General features: G+C 36.5%; 2 protein-coding genes across 2 annotated transcripts; one reads left to right on the top strand and one right to left on the bottom strand.

Annotated features, from left to right (window-relative positions):
* Positions 1 to 832: 832 nt before the first annotated feature.
* LOC113045133 (activin receptor type-1) lies at positions 833 to 10,042 on the bottom strand. Its single transcript, XM_026205317.1, has 11 exons — positions 9,908 to 10,042; positions 8,532 to 8,607; positions 7,910 to 7,989; positions 6,738 to 6,989; positions 6,262 to 6,470; positions 4,885 to 4,984; positions 4,589 to 4,735; positions 4,196 to 4,471; positions 3,817 to 4,014; positions 3,561 to 3,691; positions 833 to 2,656 (listed from the first exon to the last, which is right to left on the bottom strand). Exons 3-11 carry the CDS (start codon positions 7,974 to 7,976, stop codon positions 2,522 to 2,524), a joined length of 1,515 nt encoding a protein of 504 aa, XP_026061102.1. The 5' UTR covers positions 7,977 to 7,989; positions 8,532 to 8,607; positions 9,908 to 10,042; the 3' UTR covers positions 833 to 2,521.
* A 1,635-nt stretch (positions 10,043 to 11,677) lies between these two features.
* On the top strand, positions 11,678 to 19,419 carry otomp (otolith matrix protein). Its single transcript, XM_026205315.1, has 9 exons — positions 11,678 to 12,254; positions 12,944 to 13,080; positions 13,318 to 13,420; positions 13,524 to 13,709; positions 13,918 to 14,092; positions 14,726 to 14,793; positions 15,236 to 15,420; positions 16,733 to 16,904; positions 18,127 to 19,419. The coding sequence occupies exons 1-9, from the start codon at positions 12,176 to 12,178 to the stop codon at positions 18,135 to 18,137; spliced, it is 1,116 nt and encodes a 371-aa protein (XP_026061100.1). The 5' UTR covers positions 11,678 to 12,175; the 3' UTR covers positions 18,138 to 19,419.
* The last annotated feature ends 2,812 nt before the right edge of the window (positions 19,420 to 22,231 follow it).

Here is a 22,231-nt window from a genome sequence, read left to right as displayed (position 1 = left end):
CCAATGGTGTCTGGGAAAGAATTACCTGTTTAAAGGCAAACAGTAAGGAATTCAACATTATTCTTACGCTTTAGTTTGATGGTGCATTGACGCTATTGAGCCACATCAAACAAAGAGCATCTAAAAAATGTAGGTTGAGACAAGAATGACATCAGCACTGAATTCTTCAAATAAAAGCCCAGCATGAGATTTATTTTATTTTTCAGCATGTAAATACACCAGATTTTGCCTAATGTTCCTCACTAACAAAAGTTGTTAAATCCATTGAGACAATAAAGTAACAGTTTGGTTAACAACGGCTGAAGCCTTTTTAATGGCATAAAAACCGATTTTCTCCCCCATTACATACAAATGAATTCATAAAGGATCTTTCCATCATGCTAAATGGAAAACAAATGTCGTTCCTTTCTATAGGAAAACTTCATCTGGAAGAAAGCAGTGGAACTACACCTAAGCTTATTTCAGAGCTAATTTTTAAAGAGTTATTAAAGCGGTCTACAACTGATCTTGCGTCTGCAGATCGGTTGGCATTCACGTTCTCATTAGCTTCAGCTGGTGTACTACCAGCTATGAAAGCACTGGTTATCAGAGAGAGGCTGGAGACCTCCTGTAAACATCACCACAGATAAGGTCATTTCCCAGCAGACTCGGACAATGGGGAACATTTTCCTAAGGCTTCATTTAACTCATCTCTGTACAGGAAAACGCAAGACAGATGCATGATAATCCACAACAAGATTCTTGAAATTTACTGCTAAAAAGAAAGCATGATCACAGCATAAGCAACCTTTTGTTAAGCACAAGGATGTGACGGAAAACCATTCCACTGTTGTAACAAATAAAGCGTTTTTTTTTTTTTTTTAAATTCATAAATGTGTCTTGCATTTAAATTCCAGTAACATCATACATATGGTTTCTTCATTATAACATATTCACAGTTCATAATGCAACAATTCCTGTAGTCTAATCCCTATCATAGTTCCCCTGTAGAACACAAATATGTAAACGTTCGTCCGTTTTTGGGAGAGCAAAAGTGACCAGTGTTGAGCGGCACGGAGCCGCCTCATATAGTGTCATGAAAGCATCAACATATTCTTAATAAAACGCCACACAACTCAACCCCAAACCAAAGGCAACATACACAAACCATTTCGACTTGGGACATAACAATAGTGTTTTCCTTTATAAACCTCATAAATCCTATATTAGAGTGACGTCGCACTTTTAAATAGTCAAAAACGTTTCAAATTTAAAAATCATCAGCATTCTCATGGTTTATGGCGTATGTGATACAAAAGTGTCAAAAAGCGTAAGGTTAAACATATGCAAATAAAAAAAAAACAGAGTGTTTATGACTAGCTCTGTCACCTTGAACACTCATAAGTAGGGTTTTGTACCCTATGCGACTTATGCGATTTTGTACATTGCATTAATAGCAAATAATTCAGGCCCTACTGGACAGCGGCTGATTGTCAGTGAAGAAACATCAAGTATGCATGCCATTGAGGGCAAAGAGAAAGACAAACAGCTACAAAAAAGCACTACGATGTGCTACAATGGCTTTTGTCAGGCAGGCATAGAGGCAACAGGTCAGAAAGGCCTTGTGTCAAAGGAAGCTCTCTTGGGCTGCTAGGAGCTGGACTAGACTAGGACCAAGAAAAAACGTTCCCACACAAAAAATGAATTCTGTCATTTGTCATCACTCATGTCATTCCATAACCCATTTTAAAATGTTTCCTATGTTTCGAAACACTAAATGCACTCATTGTATGGAAAAAGAGCAGCGTGAACATTCTTTAAAACATCTTTTTTTATGTTCCACAGTGATTAAGTTTCGGAATGACATGAGTGATGACAGGTTTTTCATTTTTGGGTGAACTATCTTTTTAACCACTGTATTCTGATCACTAAACAGGCCTAATTAAAGACACTAGTCTGTAGTTCTCTACTGTACACAGTGGCATTTTGTAACCAAAGAGCTTTATAAGTCCACTATAGCAAATTCAGAAACGGTGACTTACATGTGATCTATTCATCTACAAGAATCTTTGAAAAGCTCAAAAACATCTGATTTCTAAAAGCATGTGACATTACAGCTATAAAGTTTTTCTGGTTGTATTAAGAATCATGCGCACACATACACACACATTGGGTACTGATTGCATTTTGGCGTGTGTATCTGTCCTCTTCGTTTTTCCGAAAGGTACAAGTCTTAAAAGTTCGCCAATGGTTAAATAGACAATGTGATGGTGCTAAAAAAAAATTCCATGATGGAGGGTCAGTCAGGCCATGTCCGTATTTTTCTCCTTTACACTGTTTCTGGAGTGGAAATGGGAGTCCCACCGGGTTCAGTGGGAAAAATGATCCATAAAAGAGAGCGTAATTCTCTATAAAAAGTTTTCAGGCCGATGGACAGGAAGAACAAAAGGAATAAACAGCATGTTAGAGTTGGGACAGATGGCAGATGTGTGGTTACACAGTGTCTGTATGAGCGGTCAAGCAGTTCTGCGGCTCTCTCTCCTCAGCAGTCGGTTTTGCCCTTCTCCAGTGAGCTGTGGATTTTATCCAAAGTCTTTTTGATACGCAGGGCAGTGAGTCTAGCCGAGGGGTTCTGGTACCAGCACTCTTTCATCAGCTTCACCAGAGCAGACAGGGTCTGTGACCACACAAAAACACACAGACATTTGTTTTCAGATCACCGTGAGGATCTGTCAACTACAATTGTTAACATTTATACATGGAAAATAAGGGATTTAGTTCCTTTTTTAGTCTAAAGACCGTCTGCTTTAGAGTGCTGCAGGTATAATGCATTTTTATAGGCCAATCTGGAAATCTGCATCACCCTGGTTCCCTTAACAATAACCCAATGGGATTTTTCCATTAGCTTTAGTGTCACAGTAGAAAATAAACTCTGTGACCAAGAAAAGTGTATTGTTTTGACACGTTTTGTTCACAAATGAATAGCTTTCATGGATTCTGAAGCCTAAATACAAATGGCCTGATGTAAAAAGCTAAAGTTAGGCTATAAACAAACTTTCAACATCCCCACCAGCCCTCAACAACTCTATTAGTATTTACTTAAATTCTAACAAGGTTTTAGTTAGCATGGTTTGCAAGATTGTGACTGGAAACACAATAAGGCTGTGAAAGCTGGCTAGTGAGTAGAGAAGGTATTTTTTATTTTGATTTGGTGACGTTTAATGTCTCTGATGACCTCTGTGGTTCAGCCACTTGTTATTAGCAACTTTTTAAAGATTTTGTAAAAGCTTAGCAAACTGGGTGGGGTAACACTGATGTACTTTAAGTCGTAAGAATAAACCATGAAAACACCTTCAGCTTGTGTTCAACATAAAACCTCATTTCAAGCATTTATCCAAAGACACATTAAAAAAAAAAAAAAAAACTTTAATTTTCGGATCAACAGAACTGGAATGGAAAAAATGCATTCCATTGCACGCATTACTCATTCATACAGCAATCTATATGAGGGGACTATTAACTTAGCCACTCCAAGGTAAACATGTTTACAGGGATACAGAGTGTGTCTCATCAGTACTTACGGGATCTGAAAACCAGCGGTTGGGAATAAACGGCCTTTGTTGCTCCACACAAACCACTTTCCTCATGTCGTCAAAGCTGGGGTCATTAGGCACCAGGTCGTAGAAAGGTGGCTTGTATTCTTCTACAATTCCTATAGGATAACAGTGGATGAAAACAGTAAGCCACTGAATGTTCATTTGGAGAAGAGTCTGATCTATATTGTCCTTAAATGCAGCAAACAATTAAATCTTTCTGAACAGAGTCCAGTAAGCTGACCGTTGCTGATGGTTCTGCGAGCGATCTCCCACAGCACCAGCCCAAAGGCCCAGATGTCCACCCTCTTATAGGCATCAAAACAGTCCGTCTGAATGGTCTCATCTAGAACCTCTGGAGCCATGTAGCGCTTAGTTCCCACTTTTGGATTATTTCCTACATCCAGCTGATTGTCAGACTGTGTGTGTGTTACTGCCAGACCTAGAGAGAGATACAAACAGATGAAGAGAATTGTAAAATTTATATATATATATATATATATATATATATATATATATATATATATATATATATATATATATATATATATATATATATATTTATTCAATAGTCAGAATTGTGAGATGTAACCCTGCAATTAGTAGAAAGACGGTCAGATTACCCAGGTCGGCGATGCAGCACTGCAGATCTTTCTTCACCAGGATGTTCTTGCTCTTCAGGTCTCTGTGAGCGATGGCCGGTTTGCCCTCAGTGCCAAAGATCTCCGTGTGCAGGTGCACCAGCCCGCTGGCTACCGATGCCGCCATGTGCAGTCCATCTGCCATCTCCACAGCAACACGCTGCAGGTAATCGTAGAGTGAGCCGTTCTCATGGTAGTGTGTGATGAGCCACAGCTGAGTGCTAGAGTTTCGGGAGGTCATATCAGAAGCCATAAATCCTGCAAAGAAAAGTTTAAAATAACATTACACAATGCACCAAGCGAGTTTTTTGCTCCAGCATTTATTTTACTAAAAGAAAAGATGCTTTTGTTTGAGATTACAGATGTCCGCCTCACCTAATATATTTTCATGACGTAGTAGAACAGTGTTGTATATTTCCGTCTCTCTAAACCATGACTTCTCATCTCTGGAAGAGAAGATCTTCACTGCTACATTCTCTCCTTGCCACTGACCTCTCCACACTTCCCCATACCGTCCCTTACCTGAGAACAAAGAGCACACAAAAATCTGATCACATACATCATTCTCCGCACTAGACAGAGATTACATAATTGTGTAATATGTTACATAAAAATATATATAGTAGTGTTACAGATTCAGTAGTCTTTTATGCACCTGTGATTTGACTTACCGACACACTCTACCAGGCTGATCTGCCGAGCAACCGTCCTCTGCACCAGGAAGGGCAGTCCTGAACCACTTCCTGATGTGCAGGAGTGATCCATTAGATCCTAGAACACAACACAAGACTTTTGAGTCCTTATCTAACTGTTAAAAACTGAATACAGAATAACAATTTAACTAGTGGTCGACCAATACGTTTTTTGACAGCCGATGCCGATATATTGGGAAACGGGGGGGAATAGCCAATATAAAGCTGATATAATTTTTTTATTATTATTATTATTAGTAATATTTAAAAAATCTGAACTAATTTGACAATGGATTAAAAAAATAAATGTGTAAACGAAACGTACTTATGTTTAAGATGACAAAATATTTTTCACAAATAAATAAATGATTAATAAAAATTTAGTTTAAAAGGAAGTAAACACTGTAACCAACAGTGCACTCTGGGAAGTTTGTGTGCATTGGGAATCATATTTCTCAAATAAAGCCAGGTTAACCCTCATTTTACATATAGCACACAGAGAAAGTTAGATGAATATGACCGTGGGCAAATGCATAAAGCAGCATAATTTAAAATCATGAGTTTAACGTTTAAAGCATTCAATTCATGTGGACCGACCATCACAGAGAACACGTGATCATGCTGGATAAAAATGCACACTTCACAAGACCTCCCAGCTGGATTCAACCAAGTGTGCAAAGTTTGTGAAATTAAATGCTCATTAGTCATTCAAAGATTTGTTTAAATAATATAAATGCATATTTGCTTAATGCAGACGACAAACGATAAAGTATTATGTTTGCCTTTCTATTACTAATAGGCCTAATATAAAAGCAATCGTTAGAATACTTACTGTATATAATCATTCCTGATCTGATTATTAGACAGACTTCTATCCGTATTAGACTGTTAAAGATCACTGTAAACAAGAGAGAGTGTGAGCACTGTGTGCTCAGGTGCTGCTGCTCTCAGCGGCGTCAAAATAAAACTCCCGTCTCGAACACATCGGTCAATCAGAAAAACGTATTAGCCGGTGCCTATATTTAAAAAAAGCCAAATATCGGCTGATATATCGGCCTTGACAATATATTGGTTGACCACTAAATTTATTTTGCCATGAAAGGAATAAATTACATGTTAAAATATATTAAAATAGAAAACACTTCTTGCAATTGTAATAATATTTCACAATATTACCGTTTTAAAGGAGCAGCCCTGATGAGCATCAGAGACATTTCAAAAACACAGGTCTTTTAAAGTGGAAGTTTATGAATAAGTGAACTTTCCCATTACAATTATTCACTTTGCCCAAATAAAGAGCTGTAACATCTTCTATGCAAGATCTGATATTTGCAAAATATTATAGAAATGAAATACCGCGAGTGTGCTGTCTCCGACATTAGATGCGATAAGCCCGTCAATGGCCCCCTGCTCAGTGTCAAACTCATGCAGTCTTTCCAGTCGCCCGTGATGGAGTCTACGGCACACCAGCAAAGCCAGCACAGACAGCAAACCCAGAACCACGAACGGCCCCAACACAAAGAGAACCAGAATCTCCACACGGTAATGCACAGCCGCTTCTCCTTCTGGACATTTTCGGAGCAAACAAACACAGTGAAATATATTCACTTGAATCTGGCCCAATGACATAATATAATGGAAAACAAAAAAAAACATTTTTGCTAGAATTAATTAAATATATAATAACTGGGCTAAAAGATTGCCCAATGATTTATGGATAACAGTTTAATTATATTTCTTATATAATAAAGAAAGAAAGTACATTTAAACAGTTTGGTAAAATGCATTTCATTGTTTAACATCTTGAATTTATAAAGAATTAATTGACTTACTTGTCAGCAGTAGTCGAAGTAGGGTCTCTTTGGAGACGTTGGCGTTGCACATGTGTTGAGAGCAGCATTCTACGACATGACTAGCCGAGGGTGTTGCGGAGCAGGTCATGCGCTTGCTCTCTGGCCCGATAAGGCAGCCACGTTTGAACGTTGTCACATCGTTGCTAATGATAACGGAGGTGTAACACTGGTCTCCGGTGCACTGCTGCTCATTACAGTCACTGCCGACACACATGCAGTCAATGGAGACATCTGGAGAGAGACAGAAAACAGAAAGCCGGGGAGTTCAATCATAAATGAAGGAAAAAGGGAGCCAGTCTGTAGTCATTTGTCAGTTGTCACCAGCTGCAAAAACTCAGGGAACAATGAAATTAATTAAGGAAGAGCAGCATGATGCCAGACCTCACAGAGAAGCCTCTCTCTGCCTGATAACTGAGACTGTTTTCTTCCCTTCTCTCTGCCTTAATTTCCTGTGACACTGAACTCTGTCGACTTTACAAATTGACTACACAGAATAAAGGCCAGAGAGCATCAGTGACACAGATCAATTAACCTAGCATTCATGTTTTATGCCCCTCTGTGAGACTCGCTAACAGAGCGTGAGGAGAGAGAGCACACTGACACCTGATAAAAGCACAACTACGACTAGGCACACCAAACCAACTGCCTTATGGCTCGACATTTTGACTGTGCCTTATTAGTTAATGCCACTATAGTAATAGTAATTTATATTTAATACTATAGTAATTTTGTATTTTTATTATTTATTGTAAAAAAAAAAGTAATTTATTCCTGTTATGCAGAGCTGAATGATCAGCAGCCATAACTGGTTTTCAGTGTCACATGGTCCTTCAGAAATCATTCTAATATGCTGATTTGAAAAAAAAATATATATATATTATATAAAAAAAGAAGGATTGAAAATGACTCTCTAATTAATGTAAAGTTCAAAATGTTGTTCATTATTACTTGTGATCAATTTAATTTACGCTTGTTGAAGTAATAATTTCTTTAAAAAAAATACCCACATCACAAAATAAATAATAATTACTATTATTATTATTATTATTATTTATAATAATAATAATTAAACTATACAAGAGAACATGAAATGTAATTAAGTAAAATTTAAAATAAATAAAATAAAATAAAAAAAGTAGCCAATTCTTTACCTTTAGCTGATGTCTGTAAGAACTGAAGCAGGAACAGGAAGATGATGTGAGTACTGCAATGCCCCATTTGGTTCACTGCACTGAAAGGAAAGGTGTTACAAATACACATTTAAACCAAGAAACACCACAAATCAACAGCTTATTTTCAAAGTTCTACAGAACAGTGGGCCAGAATCAATTACCAATAAGAGAAAAAAAAAACGCAAAGATGAAGACTTAATTACATTTTTTAGAGAGTGCAGCTGTGCTCTGCCTCTCTCTCTCTCTTCTGCAACAAATATTTCCACAACCACAGTGTGTGTGTGTGTGTTTGTGTGTGCGTGTGTTTCAGACAGGGGGCCGTCTCCTTGGCAACCGAGGAGAGAGAGATGCACATTATGGAGTGACATCAAAGATAGTGGAGGAGCACTTTAGTAGAGGCAGAAAGGAACAAGCATTTTAAGGGTGTAGGACTCACCATTACGGAGTAATGTTCAAGGGCACTGTTCACAACGACATCATGACTAATTATAGACTATGAGTCCTTGAAGAATGACTTTTAAATTGTGTAGTGAAATTTTATTCAATGCCTCTTCAATCATGACAACTAAAAAAAAAATCTCCAAGATGAGGAGAGTCTTACTTGCACAACTCCTCAGGTGACTCTCAGCACAGCCTTTCAGTATGCACACAGTCAGACTCTGTCTTCCCATTGGATCCTAAAAAAGAATATTGAAACCAAAGCAGCATGTTAAACTTTTTCCACAGCAGTGCCTTTCTCATGGTCATTTCTTCAGGAAGGAAGGAGTGAGTGACAGGATAAGAGAGGTGCCTGGGAGTCTCTGCACATTGAAAGTCAGAGAACTGGAACCGATGCACGGCTTGTTTCCCTTCTGAATCCCCATATTAACAGATATTTTTTAAAAAAAATTGTGTTTTTTTTTTTAATTCAAAATGATAGCATAATTAGCATTTCAATTTGAGTAAATATTCAGAAATGTAATTTTATTATTATACAGTTAATTAAATTGAATTAAAATAATTAAATTACAAATAGTTATGAAGTATCTTCTTTTGTGCTACATCCGACGCCATTGCACTGTATTTTATGAATAATATTTTTTTCTTAACTGTTTTAATTCATTTTAAATCCATTTTTTTATTGTTGTGTTTATTTTTTATGATAATAATTTTAATTCCATTCGAAAAGTGCTATATAAATAAACTTGCTCTTTATAGACAGCAGAAAATTGTGCTTCAATGGATATGAAAGAACTTTAAATAGTGATGATTCTGACATGTCCACTTTAAATAGTAACATTTGCATTTTCTTTTTTTTTTTCAAATGCTTTCCCATTGCCTCAACTTAGTTCTTAGATTTTGCAATCTGGATCATATAGCATACAGTGTTTAATTAGATGTATACACTCAAGTTACAATTTTCTAGCCACCAAAATAGTATAGAATAGCAAAATAATAATAATAATAATAATAATAATAATAATAATAATAATTCACACACATTTTTCACAGTTTTAACACTGACGTTTAGGTGCCCAACTGCCCATGCGAACCTTTTCAGGAAATATCAGAGAGAGCCTTTAAGGAGAGCCTGTTACGTTCTAAGAGTCTTACAGGCAACAAAATCAAATGACTGACATGCAATGAAATACACACTGAGCTTTTAATCAATGGAAACGTTTATCCAGCAGATTATTTACACAAGATGGGTGAAAATAACACTAAATTACAGATGATCTACTTTAACGGATACAAGTCCCTAAAATTTGATCAGATATCCAAGCAGAGTCAACACAAAACAACAACAAAAATATAAATTAACACGCAAAAACTGAAGCGGTCGACATGGCATAATAAATTCTGCATAATAACTGTATGTAACGTTTTCTAAAAATCGGCCCGTTTGCAGCAGCTGTGCTAATTGTGCTAACAACGACCATTATTTACTCGCCGCATTTATTTCCAACAGATCAAAGTGACATTAAAGATCGCTTTTACCTTTAGCTGCGATGGAGATTCATGTTTGTGTTAGTGTTCCGTGATTTTACTGTTTTCTTCGAAGTCGTGTTTCAGACGCTGACAGACTGTCTGCCGCCACCCAGAGAGACTGAAAAGACGGCGCCGTGACGTCACCATAAACAAGGGACGCGCGAGAGCATTGTGGGATACCGCAGTCCGCCGAATGTACCTGAATAAAATAACTTTATTTTGTAACGACACGTTTCTGTCTTACAAGTTTAGTAGCTTATGCGAGCTAGTGGTGATTTCAATTTTTTTTTTTTTTTTACAGTTATACAAACATGAAATGGTATTATAGGAATTTACCTCAAAATTAAAATTGGCAAAACATTTACCAGCCCACAGGATTTCAAGACATATATGAATTTGTTGCTTAATTGGAAGGGCGTTATTATGTATCATGGACTTTATTTTGACTAGAAGAAATTGTTTAAAGTTAAAACGACTTGATGGATTTATTATTATTATTTATTATTATAATTTTTTAGTTTAAAATTTAGTAAGTTTTTATGACAAGAGGTTAATTAATGGAAGGAAATTTGTGAATTACTTTTGGACTTCAGTTCACTTCAGTTGTTTGGCGTTCATTCTGGCGCCACCCATTCACTGCAGAAGATCCATTGGTGAGCAAATGACGTGATGCATTTCTCCAAATCTGTAATGAGGAAACAAACACATTTACATCTTGGATGGCATGAGGGTGGATAAATGAAAAATATATTTTTCATTTTCTGGTGAACTGTTCCTTTAAGGCAAATCTCAAAGATCCTTACTATAGCAAAATAAATTAAAGGTGCTGATCAATACACATCTACTCTACCCAACGCTAAAACTAACCCGACAGCATTGACATCTTTAGAAATCTTATATAAAATCTGGTGTTACAACACCTCCAAGTTTACAACTGTAGGTTAGGCTCATCAGTTCTGTACTGTATCAATTTACCTGAAAGTGAATTATCATTTATATTATTAGTTACAAACTATTAGAGAGAGCTGCTTAAAGAAAGCAAAATGTCCTTGCATGATAGCAGTCAAGGAGCCAGTGGCATGACAGTTTTTTGTTCTAAAATAGCTTTGTTGATTAATGGCCATGTCATTTTCTATATGGGGAAAAAAAGGATAGGGAGTCAGGGGCACCGAAGGGCAGGGAGATAAGACGTCTGACGGCCCTCAAGTGACTAGACACAATTCCGTTCCACTCAATATCATAGATTTTTCATGTATAATCAATGCAGTGTAATTTTGGGGGCATTTATGGCACTGAGGTCAATGTCGTGTGGAACACAATTGCACCTCTGGGGATAAAACGCTCTTGCTTTTTTCCTTTGCTTGCAACAACACTAAAAACAGAGGAATATATCTAGTTACTGCATATAGCATTCGGGCTAAATTAGAGTCAGATTTTATGTTCAAATATTGAACCAGCTGTCATGTTAAAGCCATTGACATCAATCTTTTTATCGCTTTTAAAAAACAACATTGTGTGGGATTTTTTAAAATTAAATTTTATTTCTTGCATTTATTAACATTTATTTATTATATATTTAATTTAAATAGAATATATATTATTGTTTTGGCCAAATGTAGACATCAATGCATGTGTACCTTTATAGGTTTGTTTTTGGCTCTGAAACGCTGTCTCCTATCTCATAGTTGACTTGTGTCTCCTTTAATAAAGCATTGATTATAGGGAAAGTGACATGAGAATTAAGATGCAGAGTAGGTATCGAGTGACTTATATGCTTTCTCAACTGCATAGTGGCACAAAAGAATCTCCTGTTGCCCCTTCATCCATATCTCCAATCAAACTTGGCTTGTTTCAGACTTTTGGTTTAATCTTGAGGGGCTTTAGTGGCTGTCAACAAAAAGCTATTGTGTCTTAATTATAACCTCAGAAATGATCTGACCTGACCGGTGCCAGGTGCAGTGAGGTGTGCAAAAGCTTGCATGCCATGATGTCCCATTGGATAAGGAAGAGAAACACTAGATGCCCATCGTGATCGGATAAGTGGAAAATAACAATGTTAGATCTGAAAAAAAAAGGCAGGGAAACTTTGGTAAAGACCTAATGGAAAGTTTTTCCCTCCCCTCTTGGTTTTTGAGACTTCTGGGTACCCTAAAAAGGGAGCAATATGAGCCCCAAGGCTTTTTTTTCTGACTTTTTACTTTTTCTCGTTTTTACTTTACTTCCCACACCACCCCTGTGAGTCTGAGCCCATTTGGAAGGTTACTGTTCAAAGTCAGCATGGATCATCCAGGAGGACACCTTGCTGTGGTTCTGCTCTTACTTGTTCTGGTTTCTATGTCCACCGAAAACAACATTAGTAAGTACTATATTTATGTGTTTTAGCTTTTTGGGCTTACTATGACATTGTCTGAATATAAAACTAAATGTTCTTTTTTTTTTTTTTGGATTGGCTTTTTACACTTGATTCATTTGAGATCAGAATGAACTAGGGGAACTTTATATAGCATTCAGTTTAAGGAAAATGTTTGGACAAACTTCACTGAATTTATGTTTCTCAAATTTTAATCTAAAAGTTGCTTGGCAGTATTTTTGCAGGCAAATATAAATTGTGCCATTCTGTATTATTTTATTTTATTATTTTAATTAATTTATTACTTTAACTGTTATTCTAATCAGTTTATTTTGTTTCATCTAGAGATTATTTTAATTATTTATTCATGGAAAAGAAGATCCAGGAACTTATTCAATACTGTTTGGCTGTACAATTGGCTCATTACGTTGCTTAGAAGTGACTTCTTTGAAGATTTTGAAATATCAAATGTTCTAAGTTGTATCAAAAGTTTTGGTCATCGCTTTATCTCTTTTGGGTTTACTTTACTATTATTCTAAAATGTGCAAAAAATAAATAGAAATCAATGAAATGTAAGTAAACGTTCTGACCAGTATCCAGGTGCAGTTAAGAAATACTTATCCTGAGATGTATTTGATGATTTTTACTCCTTGGGAAAGTATAGATCTTGAATTGAAATGGAATTTTCATTGCAGTCAGGTGGTGCACAGTATCTGATGCTGAAGAGCAAAAGTGTTTGGATCTAGCTGGGAATGCCACAGCCAGGAACATCCGCGGACAACTCCTGTGTATGAGGGGCCAAAGTCCCACTGACTGCATGAAGCAAATAAAGGTGGTAGACAATTGCTTCCCAAGATGCAAATAAAATCAGATACTGTGCATGAAAATTACTTCACATTGAGTCATACAATTGCCCTAATTTTTGCTCCTCCTTTGTTTTTCTTGCACTCACTCAACTTATCAACTGTTTATTCAGTCTTACAAAATGCTTGATATGTTTCGCTTTTCTGTTATATGATGGAATTTTCTCAGTATATGGTGTAATATAATTTGTCTGTTATGTAAACAGAATGGCACTGCAGATGCCTCGACTATGTATGCCGATGAGATCTATACAGCTGGGTTTTGCTATGGCTTAGATGTGGCTGTTGGAGAGTCTTATAACGGTGTGGGTGAGTATGTTTAAACTATTAAAACAATAAAAACACCAGAGATTAGAGATCTGACGTCAGTGTGTGTTCACGTGTCTTTACCAATGTTTTGTGTCGGACACAGATGGCATTAATTATTACGTGGTTGCAATGGCACGGACATCGTCCAGCGATCTGTCACTGCTGGAGATGCATGAACGCAGTTCTTGTCACCCAGGGATGCGGACTACAGTGGGCTGGACCGTCCCCATCGGCTTCTTGGTCAATACATCACAGATCAGCGTGGATGAGCAGTGCAACTTTCCCCATGGTGAGATCACTGCATTATGTGGCTCATGTCAAATAGTTACGGATGCTATCTGTTATAGATTACAAAGCTTTGACATCTGGTTTAACTAAGTAATGCTTTCATTTTTTAAGGTAAGTGGTTAAAAATGGTTCAGATGCAAATTGAGAATGTAATTGCATCTTTTGGCAGCCATTTAAAAAAGCTATATCCGCCTCCCTATCGTTTCCAGCGGTAGGAGATTTCTTTGGCTACAGCTGTGTCCCAGGAGTGAAGGATCCAGAACATGATCCCAAAGGAAACAACCCAAGGAACCTGTGTGAGGCCTGCATTGGGGACGAGAACGACCGCCACATCTGCGCCAACAACCCTCGGGAACGGCACTTCGGGGAGGCTGGAGCTCTTAGGTGCTGTATGATCAGAGATGTGAGGGAATGCAGTGGAATCATTTTCTCAAAATATGAATGTGCTTTGTGTAGTGAGAATACTGGATTACTTAATGGGTTTGGGACAAAAAAAACAAAAACGAATCCATGTATATATGTACAATAATACATTACCATTTAAAAGTTTGAGTTTTTGAAAGAACATTTACCAAGACTCCGTTAATTTAATCAAAAACAGTAGTATTGTGACATATTATTTTACAGTCAAAAAATAACTGTTTTCTGTTTCAATATGTTTTTTTTCTGTAAGAGCAAGGCTTCTTTTTCAGCAGTCTTCTACCCCAGTCTTGTGTGTTACAAGACAACCTAATATATATTGATTAGGGTTTAAGAAACTTATTATTATTAGTTGAAAATGGTTGGGCTAGTGAAGAATTTTGGTTTTTCAGTATTTTTTATGAACAGAATGTTTGAAAAGGAAATCTTTTGTAACATTCTAAATGTCTTTATTGTCACTTGATTCATTTAATGCATCCTTACGCAATACAATTATACATTTATTTAAAAAAAAATACTACTAATCCCAAACCTTTCAATGGTAGTGTATATATTTTATGTGTATTATTATATATTATTATTATTTTAAACACACAGGTGTGTGGCCGAGAATCTTGGGGATGTTGCGTTTGTTAAGCACACTACAGTCTTCGACAACATGCAGGGTGAGTAGTGCAAGGTGTAAGAAGAGCTAGTTAAACAGGAGAGCAAAAAAATTTCCAGATGCAGTAAGAATTTCAAGTTGGTTTCTTATTAAATGGAATTTTTTTAAGGGACTGAAGGAAGACAATTGTAGCCTTCACTTCATAATCTGTATCATGTTTCACTGGCTGACAGACACAGGGGGGCAGCATTTCCCAACAATGCATCTCTTTGTGTGCCTGCTGGGATCTGTGAAACCCTTGTTTAGTCTCAGTACACCATGTTCGCCAAGTTCAGGGATCACAGATGCCAGTTTAATATAATTTTTTTTGTTGTTGTTAAAAACCTTGCAAGCTTTAGATTGATTTTTTAACGCTTCATCAGACAAATGTTGCATCACGCCTTCTGATTTAGAAATTGTCGCTGTCTGTAAAAAACCTTTGTCTGGCTTATTATTCATGTAAGGCAAGAACCAGGAGTCCTGGGCGCTGGACCTGGAGCTGGAAGACTTGAAACTTTTGTGTCCTGATGGGAGAGAAGCTGACCTGTTCCAACATGAGAGCTGCCACCTGGCCGTGGTGCCAACCAATGCTGTGGTAGTGCGTTTGGAGGACAAATGCCGCGTTTACAAGTTCTTGGAACGTGTGCAGGTCAGGAGAAATGGCCACACAGTCACACACTGGAGCCCAGAATCTGAGAACAGTTAGAAAATACAGGATTTCTTGCACTTAAACCTAGTGGGAAAAGTAAATGAAAGGTATTATGTGAAATAGGGGTGCAACAATACACTGTGTCACAATATATCATGATACAAAGGTGCCACAATATGTATTGTGGAAGGTGATAATATGTATTGTAACAATTGATAATGATAATAATTAACATTATTTAATGAAATACAATATTTAAAACCTTTAAAATATATGGTCAAGAACAGAGTGCAAACATATATAACAATTCTGACTTTTCAGCTAAGCAGAATTGTAAGTATTTCTATTCTGGTTAATGAACAGTGCTTTTTGCTAACTCTTTATGCCTTGGAAGTAAAATAATAATAAAAGAGAGCACTGTATAATAATATTTTATTGTGAGATTGGTATTGTGTATCGAACCAAATGAGACATGAGTGTATTGGTACACCCCTAATGTGAAACGAAGAAGTATGTATAATTCTGCACTATTTTTAGGCCCAATTATTATTTTAATATAACTGTTGACTCAAATTTAATTCTTATTGTTTTAATGAAGAACATTTTTGTATAACTAGTAGTCTCAGGCTTTTGGACCACATTGTACTGCACACACACACACACACACACACACACACAAATGCCACAGATTATATATTGACATCATACTGCCAGACGGTTACATTGTCTGTGGATATCAGGTTTGATTCACATTTTTATTACATTATCTGTGAAATAATATACAAACAGTAAAATGAAAAAACTGAAATCCCTTTTGTTTAATACAGAGCATGAAATTCTCATTGGAAGTGTTGTTCCTGCACATTAGCGTTCAACGGTATGATTAAACGAACCCTGCCAAAACCTATATTAACAGTGGTATCTCTGAACGTCTCGAGTATTACACAGATTTCATCAGGCTGACTTATGCGTTCAATACATCCAGCCTGAGCCCTGTGGTGATCATTGATTTCCTCAAGACACCGTCTAACATTACACTGTGTCATTAGGGGAGGATGACACTATAGTGAGCTCCGTTATGAAAGCAGGACTAGCACACACACACACACACACACTGAGCAAAGCAAGGTGCAAGATATGAGCAAAGATTGTCAACAAGATTCCAATATTTGCAAATGAAACAAAATATGCATATGCATATTCCAAACTAATACCCACCCTCAGCCCTTTTCTTTGTTTGAGGATTCCAGAAATTCTGTTTGATTGCATTTTCTCTTTTTCTTATTTTGTTTTACTCGTTTGTGTCTTCTAGAATGCATTTGCTAATGCCACTGAAGGATTCTCTCTGTTCAGCTCGGTGAATTATGGGCAACCTGATGTTATGTTCAGCGATTCCACCAAAAAGCTGCTGCGTGTTATGGGAACCTACACTTCCTGGTTGGGGCCCAGTTACACCACCATACTGAAGGCTTTTGAGTGTGAAGGTACAGTGGAGCAGAACTGTCATGCAGATATTGTATTATACAAACATCAATAAGGTTAATGTTTATTTAGGGGCTTATATTGTTCATATCAGAATTTCTTTCATTTATTTTTTTGTTAAGTGCCTGCTTATTAGTTAATATGCATTATTAAGGCCATTAAGGGCACAATCCCAAATAATGTACAATGACCATTTTATTTTGTTACTGCTCCTTTAAGACTAAAGTAAATGTCTTATAAAGGTTTAAATTATCTTTTTCAGACTGAGGTTTTGAGTTCTGAAAGCATATTTACAAGGCATGCTATGTGCCAGTGCATCGTGATTATTTTCTTATATACATTTTTTTATGTATTTATACAAATCAATAACTTAAACGTTTAATTATTATGTCTGTTTTAGATTATTGAAAACAGTATACAAGAAAAGAAAAATTACAGATACAGAAACACTTCAAATTCATTTATTTTTGAAACAAGTACTTTTATTCAGAAAGGATGTATTCAGTTGATTGAAAGTGACAGTAAAAATCTTTTATTGTTACAGTGCATTTCTAAATGAAATATATATTTTTTTATTCATCAAAGAATCACTGTAAAAAAGTAGTTGCAAACAATCTATTTTAGCTACATTTAATATAAAATGTTAATCAACTAAATGTATTTAAATGTAGCTAAAATAAAATGATTGCAACCACTTACCTTATTATTATTATTATTTTTTTGTAAATTCAATTAATCATTTTTTTCAGTGATCCTTGGAAAATGTATCTCAATTTCCACAAAAACTATTAAGCTGCACAACTGTTTTAAACATTGATAATTGTCGAAATCAACATTGAGTTCCAAATCAGCATATTAGAATAATTTCTAAAGGATCATACGACACTCAAGACTGCAAAAATGACTTCTGACAATTTAGCTTTGCATCACAGGAATAAATAGTTACTTTAAATTGTAATAATATTTCACAATATTATTGTTTTTAATGTATTTTTGATCAAATAAATGCAGTCTTGATAAGAATAAGAGACTTCTTTTGAAAAAATCCAACAAATCCAAACTTTCAATATGGTGAACAAATAAAGTGTTTGCATGTTACTTTAGCTTATTCTTTTAAAATGTTGTTCATTATGTAATTAAGCTGTCTGTATTGCAGATACTGTGATAAAACCTTCTGCACTGCACACATGAATGAACTTCTTTCCTCTCTCTCTTACACTACAGGTTTGTGTTGATCTGATGAGGAAAGAGGAAACTATAGATCTCCCCTCCATCCTTCTCACACTAACTCTAAAGCACTCTGTGTAAAGTGTGTTTCTCTCGTATATGGGCTGAACGCCAGCTCTCGCCTGTGCTTTGTAGTACTGCTATTACTGATCTATTCTCACAGTGTTTGTATGGCTTCATATATCACATTTACTTGATATTACACTTCTTTGGGTCTTTGTTCCTGCCATGTGAAAAATACAAAAATAAACGTCTATGCAGAAAAGTACTGCAGAGGAACACACCACAAATCATGTAGGAATTCTGCCCTAGTAAATCCAAATAATCTCATGACAAACCAACCGAGGGATGCAAAATACACATTCTACACGTTCAGGGCCAAAGCATACTTTGTGCAAGTACATGAACGCAAGTGCTTTTAGTTAAACAGCTAAAAAATTATTTGCATGGAGTAGCAACACATATTTTGTATTTTACATCAAATTTTTTTCTCTCAGATCAACTAATGATACATACCTGAATAATATTACATTTGATTTAATAGCAAAGACACTGAAACTTAACAATAGTCCCCTTGGAGACTGAGAATTATTACAGCCACGATGCAAGAAAACACATTTAGATACACTACGAAAAAATACATTTCTTAGTAGTTTTGTCCTTTTTCCATAAATATATATATAAAATTCCCAAATCAAGGTACATTTACTTAAGAAGGAACTTACTTAAGATATTAAGTCTTGTTTTCTGGAACAATTATCAAAAGTAGGTGTCTTTAATCTTAAAACAAGAAAAATATGGGTACGAAAAACTTGCTCTCATTTCAAAGAGAAACCAAGTTAGTATCTTTTGTCATTTAATGTATCTTGATTTAGGAAAGTTTTAATAATTGTACTAGAAAACAAGACAAAAATTTTTGTTTTTTTTGCAGTGTACATATTCATTTGCATCTGAGTTTGCGTACTTGCACATAGTATGTTTCTGACTTAAGTTTGATCGAAGCTTTTAGCTTCAAAATGTTATATTCTTTGTGTATCTGAACTAGTGGTGTGCAGATATCAAGGGATTAAAAATGAGAAGATACAAATAAATTCAAACTATATGAAGATAACAAAGCAAGACAATAGGACATAAAAGGGTTAAAGGCGGACAGACTTATGGTTGGTTTTTACGTAACAGGTGCTTTAAAGGTGCTGTTTCCTGACCCTCCAGGATAACACATTACCAACTTGAACTTCAGTGTAAATAGTCATGTCACTCTTAGAATTACAGAAACTTCTCTTATTAATAAAAATCTGTTGACAAACATTTGCAATCCTCATTTCTACATTTAGGCCAACATCAACACCAATGACTGAAATGAACTTATCCAATAGTCTACATAAATGCTGAGGCGTATACACTAGTGTGTGAATGCTAATGTATTATTAATGACAATCTCTTCTCGCATGAATTCATAATGAGTTGTCTATGACATTGCCAGTGAACATGAGATTGCAGGTTAATTGAGGATTTTGTGCCAATGTCCTTGAAAATGTTTGTCTGAATTTTGTACGCTCACATTTCTAATTATTGACTATCTCTGTGTTTTCAGTGAATGTTTCATAATTTATTTATGTTGAATACAAGTTTAATTATCTAGGCTCTCTCAGGCTCTGCGGCAGTACATTCTGCAGCTTAAGAAGCCTCCGATTAAGCCATCAGTACATCAGTAAAAATGTCCAGGTGGACATTTCAGTTGTCCACACTGCGTGTCAAACAGAGAAAACATTTATTCACCGATGAAACTGTAGAGACAGGAAAAGTATTTTTATGTTTCAAGAAGAAAGTTTTAATGGTACCAGATGGTCCTACAGCTCGCACATTGAGTGTGTCTGTTTATGAACACAGGCTTCATTAATCTGAGATGTAGACGACACTCACCAGCAGCAGTGCAAGATGAGCCAGTCATCACCACTGCTGTGACTGCAGCGTATGCCATTAACACAGACACGAGTTAATGAAGTCTGAAGCCTTTTAATCCATTTGTATGCGGCTTTCTGTGAGTATACGTCCCCTATAAATCACGGCAGACATTTAATACTTGTGTCAAAACATGCATTGCTTATTGTCAATGACGCAGGGAAGCCTAAAGGGGCGTTTACACGGACAGTGATTCTGTTGCAATTGTCAAGTCTTTTGCCTTCGAGAAAGTTGCTGTAGATTTTGCATTTATGCATTTAGTAGATACTTTTATCCAAAGCGACTTAGAAGAGCTTTAGCAATACATCACAGAGCTAATATTCACAGTATACAATTCCAAGGTTTTTTTTTTTTTTTTTTTTTTTGGCAAGTGCATTGTGAATGTGGTGTGGTTCTGGCAGAAATGTTGTCTTCAGTTGCTGGTTTCAGCAGTTTGGGAAGAGGCTGGCAGCTCATTCCAACAGAGAAGGTAAAGGTTTTGGAAAGCGATTTGGAAGGAAGAACAAGGGACATCTTGTTTAGTGACCATATCTGGTAGAATTAAGCATGCATTACTTAATCCAGCTAAGGAGCGAAGTAACATGCCAACTACCAATGGGAGCGCAAACAGCAATCCACTTCCTGATAGTATGTCTACAGCCAACAGCAGTTATATTTAATCAATTTAAATGCTGTCAGTGTGAACAGGGCTTAAACTGCCAAAGCAAAGGTATAACTACGATTATTAAATGCATTATATAAATGTTCCTTGCTCTTGTGATAAAAGACTACTTCTATGCACTCTGGTGTATTATATTCATAGAAAGCTAATAGTTCATATTTACATCAGAACTATAAGAGCATATGAATTGAATGTCAAGTTTTTCATGTGCTTGGCCGATGTTTTTTTACTCATTTTACATGCGAAAAAGGGTTAGCCAATCATAATTGTAGGTCATTTACAAGCAGGGATTATACTATATCTCTGTCAATAGTATATTTCTATTTCCCATCACTAATACATAAACACAATAGGCCTACACATCCAGACTTAAGTGATTCTCTAGGCCATTGCACAGCAGACTCGGTCTAGAACAACGGTCCCCAACCTTTTTAGCACCAATATTTTCACGGACCGGGCATTAAGGTGTGAAGCATAAATACAACAAAATAAAATGATACGACTGGCATAAAAACTGTGGTATATTGTAAATATAATAATAAACATGAATCCACTGTGTATTCGTATGCAACTTTATTAGCAGCGTCCTCGTAACATCGCGCCAACATAACATGAATAATATATAATGAGCGAGTAGGCTACATCATTAATCCATTTTCCAAACCGCGTTTTTGTCTTATTCTTAAACACTATGGTACACCTATAATAAGTGTTTATATTCGGACTATTTTAGTCTGGTTGGGTCGGCAACGCTGCAGAGTAGCACAGTGCCTGCGTGACTCGCCATAGATGTAAACAGAGAGAAGTAGCTCCGGCTACAATGTTCTTCCGCTAGACGCGAGCGCCAAAAGTCACCGACTGCAGCTTTAATGTAAGTTATTTATTCTTTCTTGTGCGGCCCGATACCGGTCCGCGGTCAGGGGGTTGGGGACCGCTGGTCTAGAGTATAATCTGCTACCTGCTCAGGTGAAGGATTAGGACGGGGGCAGCTTCACTCATTCCTTCAGCATAATCTTTCCCTGCATGAGCAAGGCGGGGTCTCAGGTAAACCTCACATCTCTGCTGCTCACTCACAATCCCTTCGATCACGTTTAATAGGCTTATCCCGACGGGGGGCACTCCTGAGAGAGAGAGAGAGAGAGAGAGAGAGAGAGAGAGAGGGGGGGGGGTCTGACGGGGTCAAATGGACACAATCTGGATACAGAGAGTGGTTGTGATCAGTCAGGCACGGACATGCTCAATGGCAGCTTTCACTCTCAAACTGAGAGGCCATGGGCCAGAACTAAAATAGCTAAACCTCTAGAGACCTATAACAGTAGACTTTCACTGTTTGATTAATTTCTAATGTCAAACGTTCCTACACTCCAAAACAGAAAGATGAATATGTCCCAAGAGCTCGGAAGCATTTTGAGCCTTTCAACGTCACATATTTGTATGCAGTAATGAGAAGAATTTTTATTATTTAAATCATGTAGATTT

This window comes from Carassius auratus, chromosome 27 (genome assembly GCF_003368295.1).
Source record: "Carassius auratus strain Wakin chromosome 27, ASM336829v1, whole genome shotgun sequence".
NCBI lineage: Eukaryota > Metazoa > Chordata > Actinopteri > Cypriniformes > Cyprinidae > Carassius > Carassius auratus.
The sequence above is the reverse complement of the archived record's forward strand: the minus strand, read 5'-3'. Positions and strand labels throughout refer to the sequence as shown.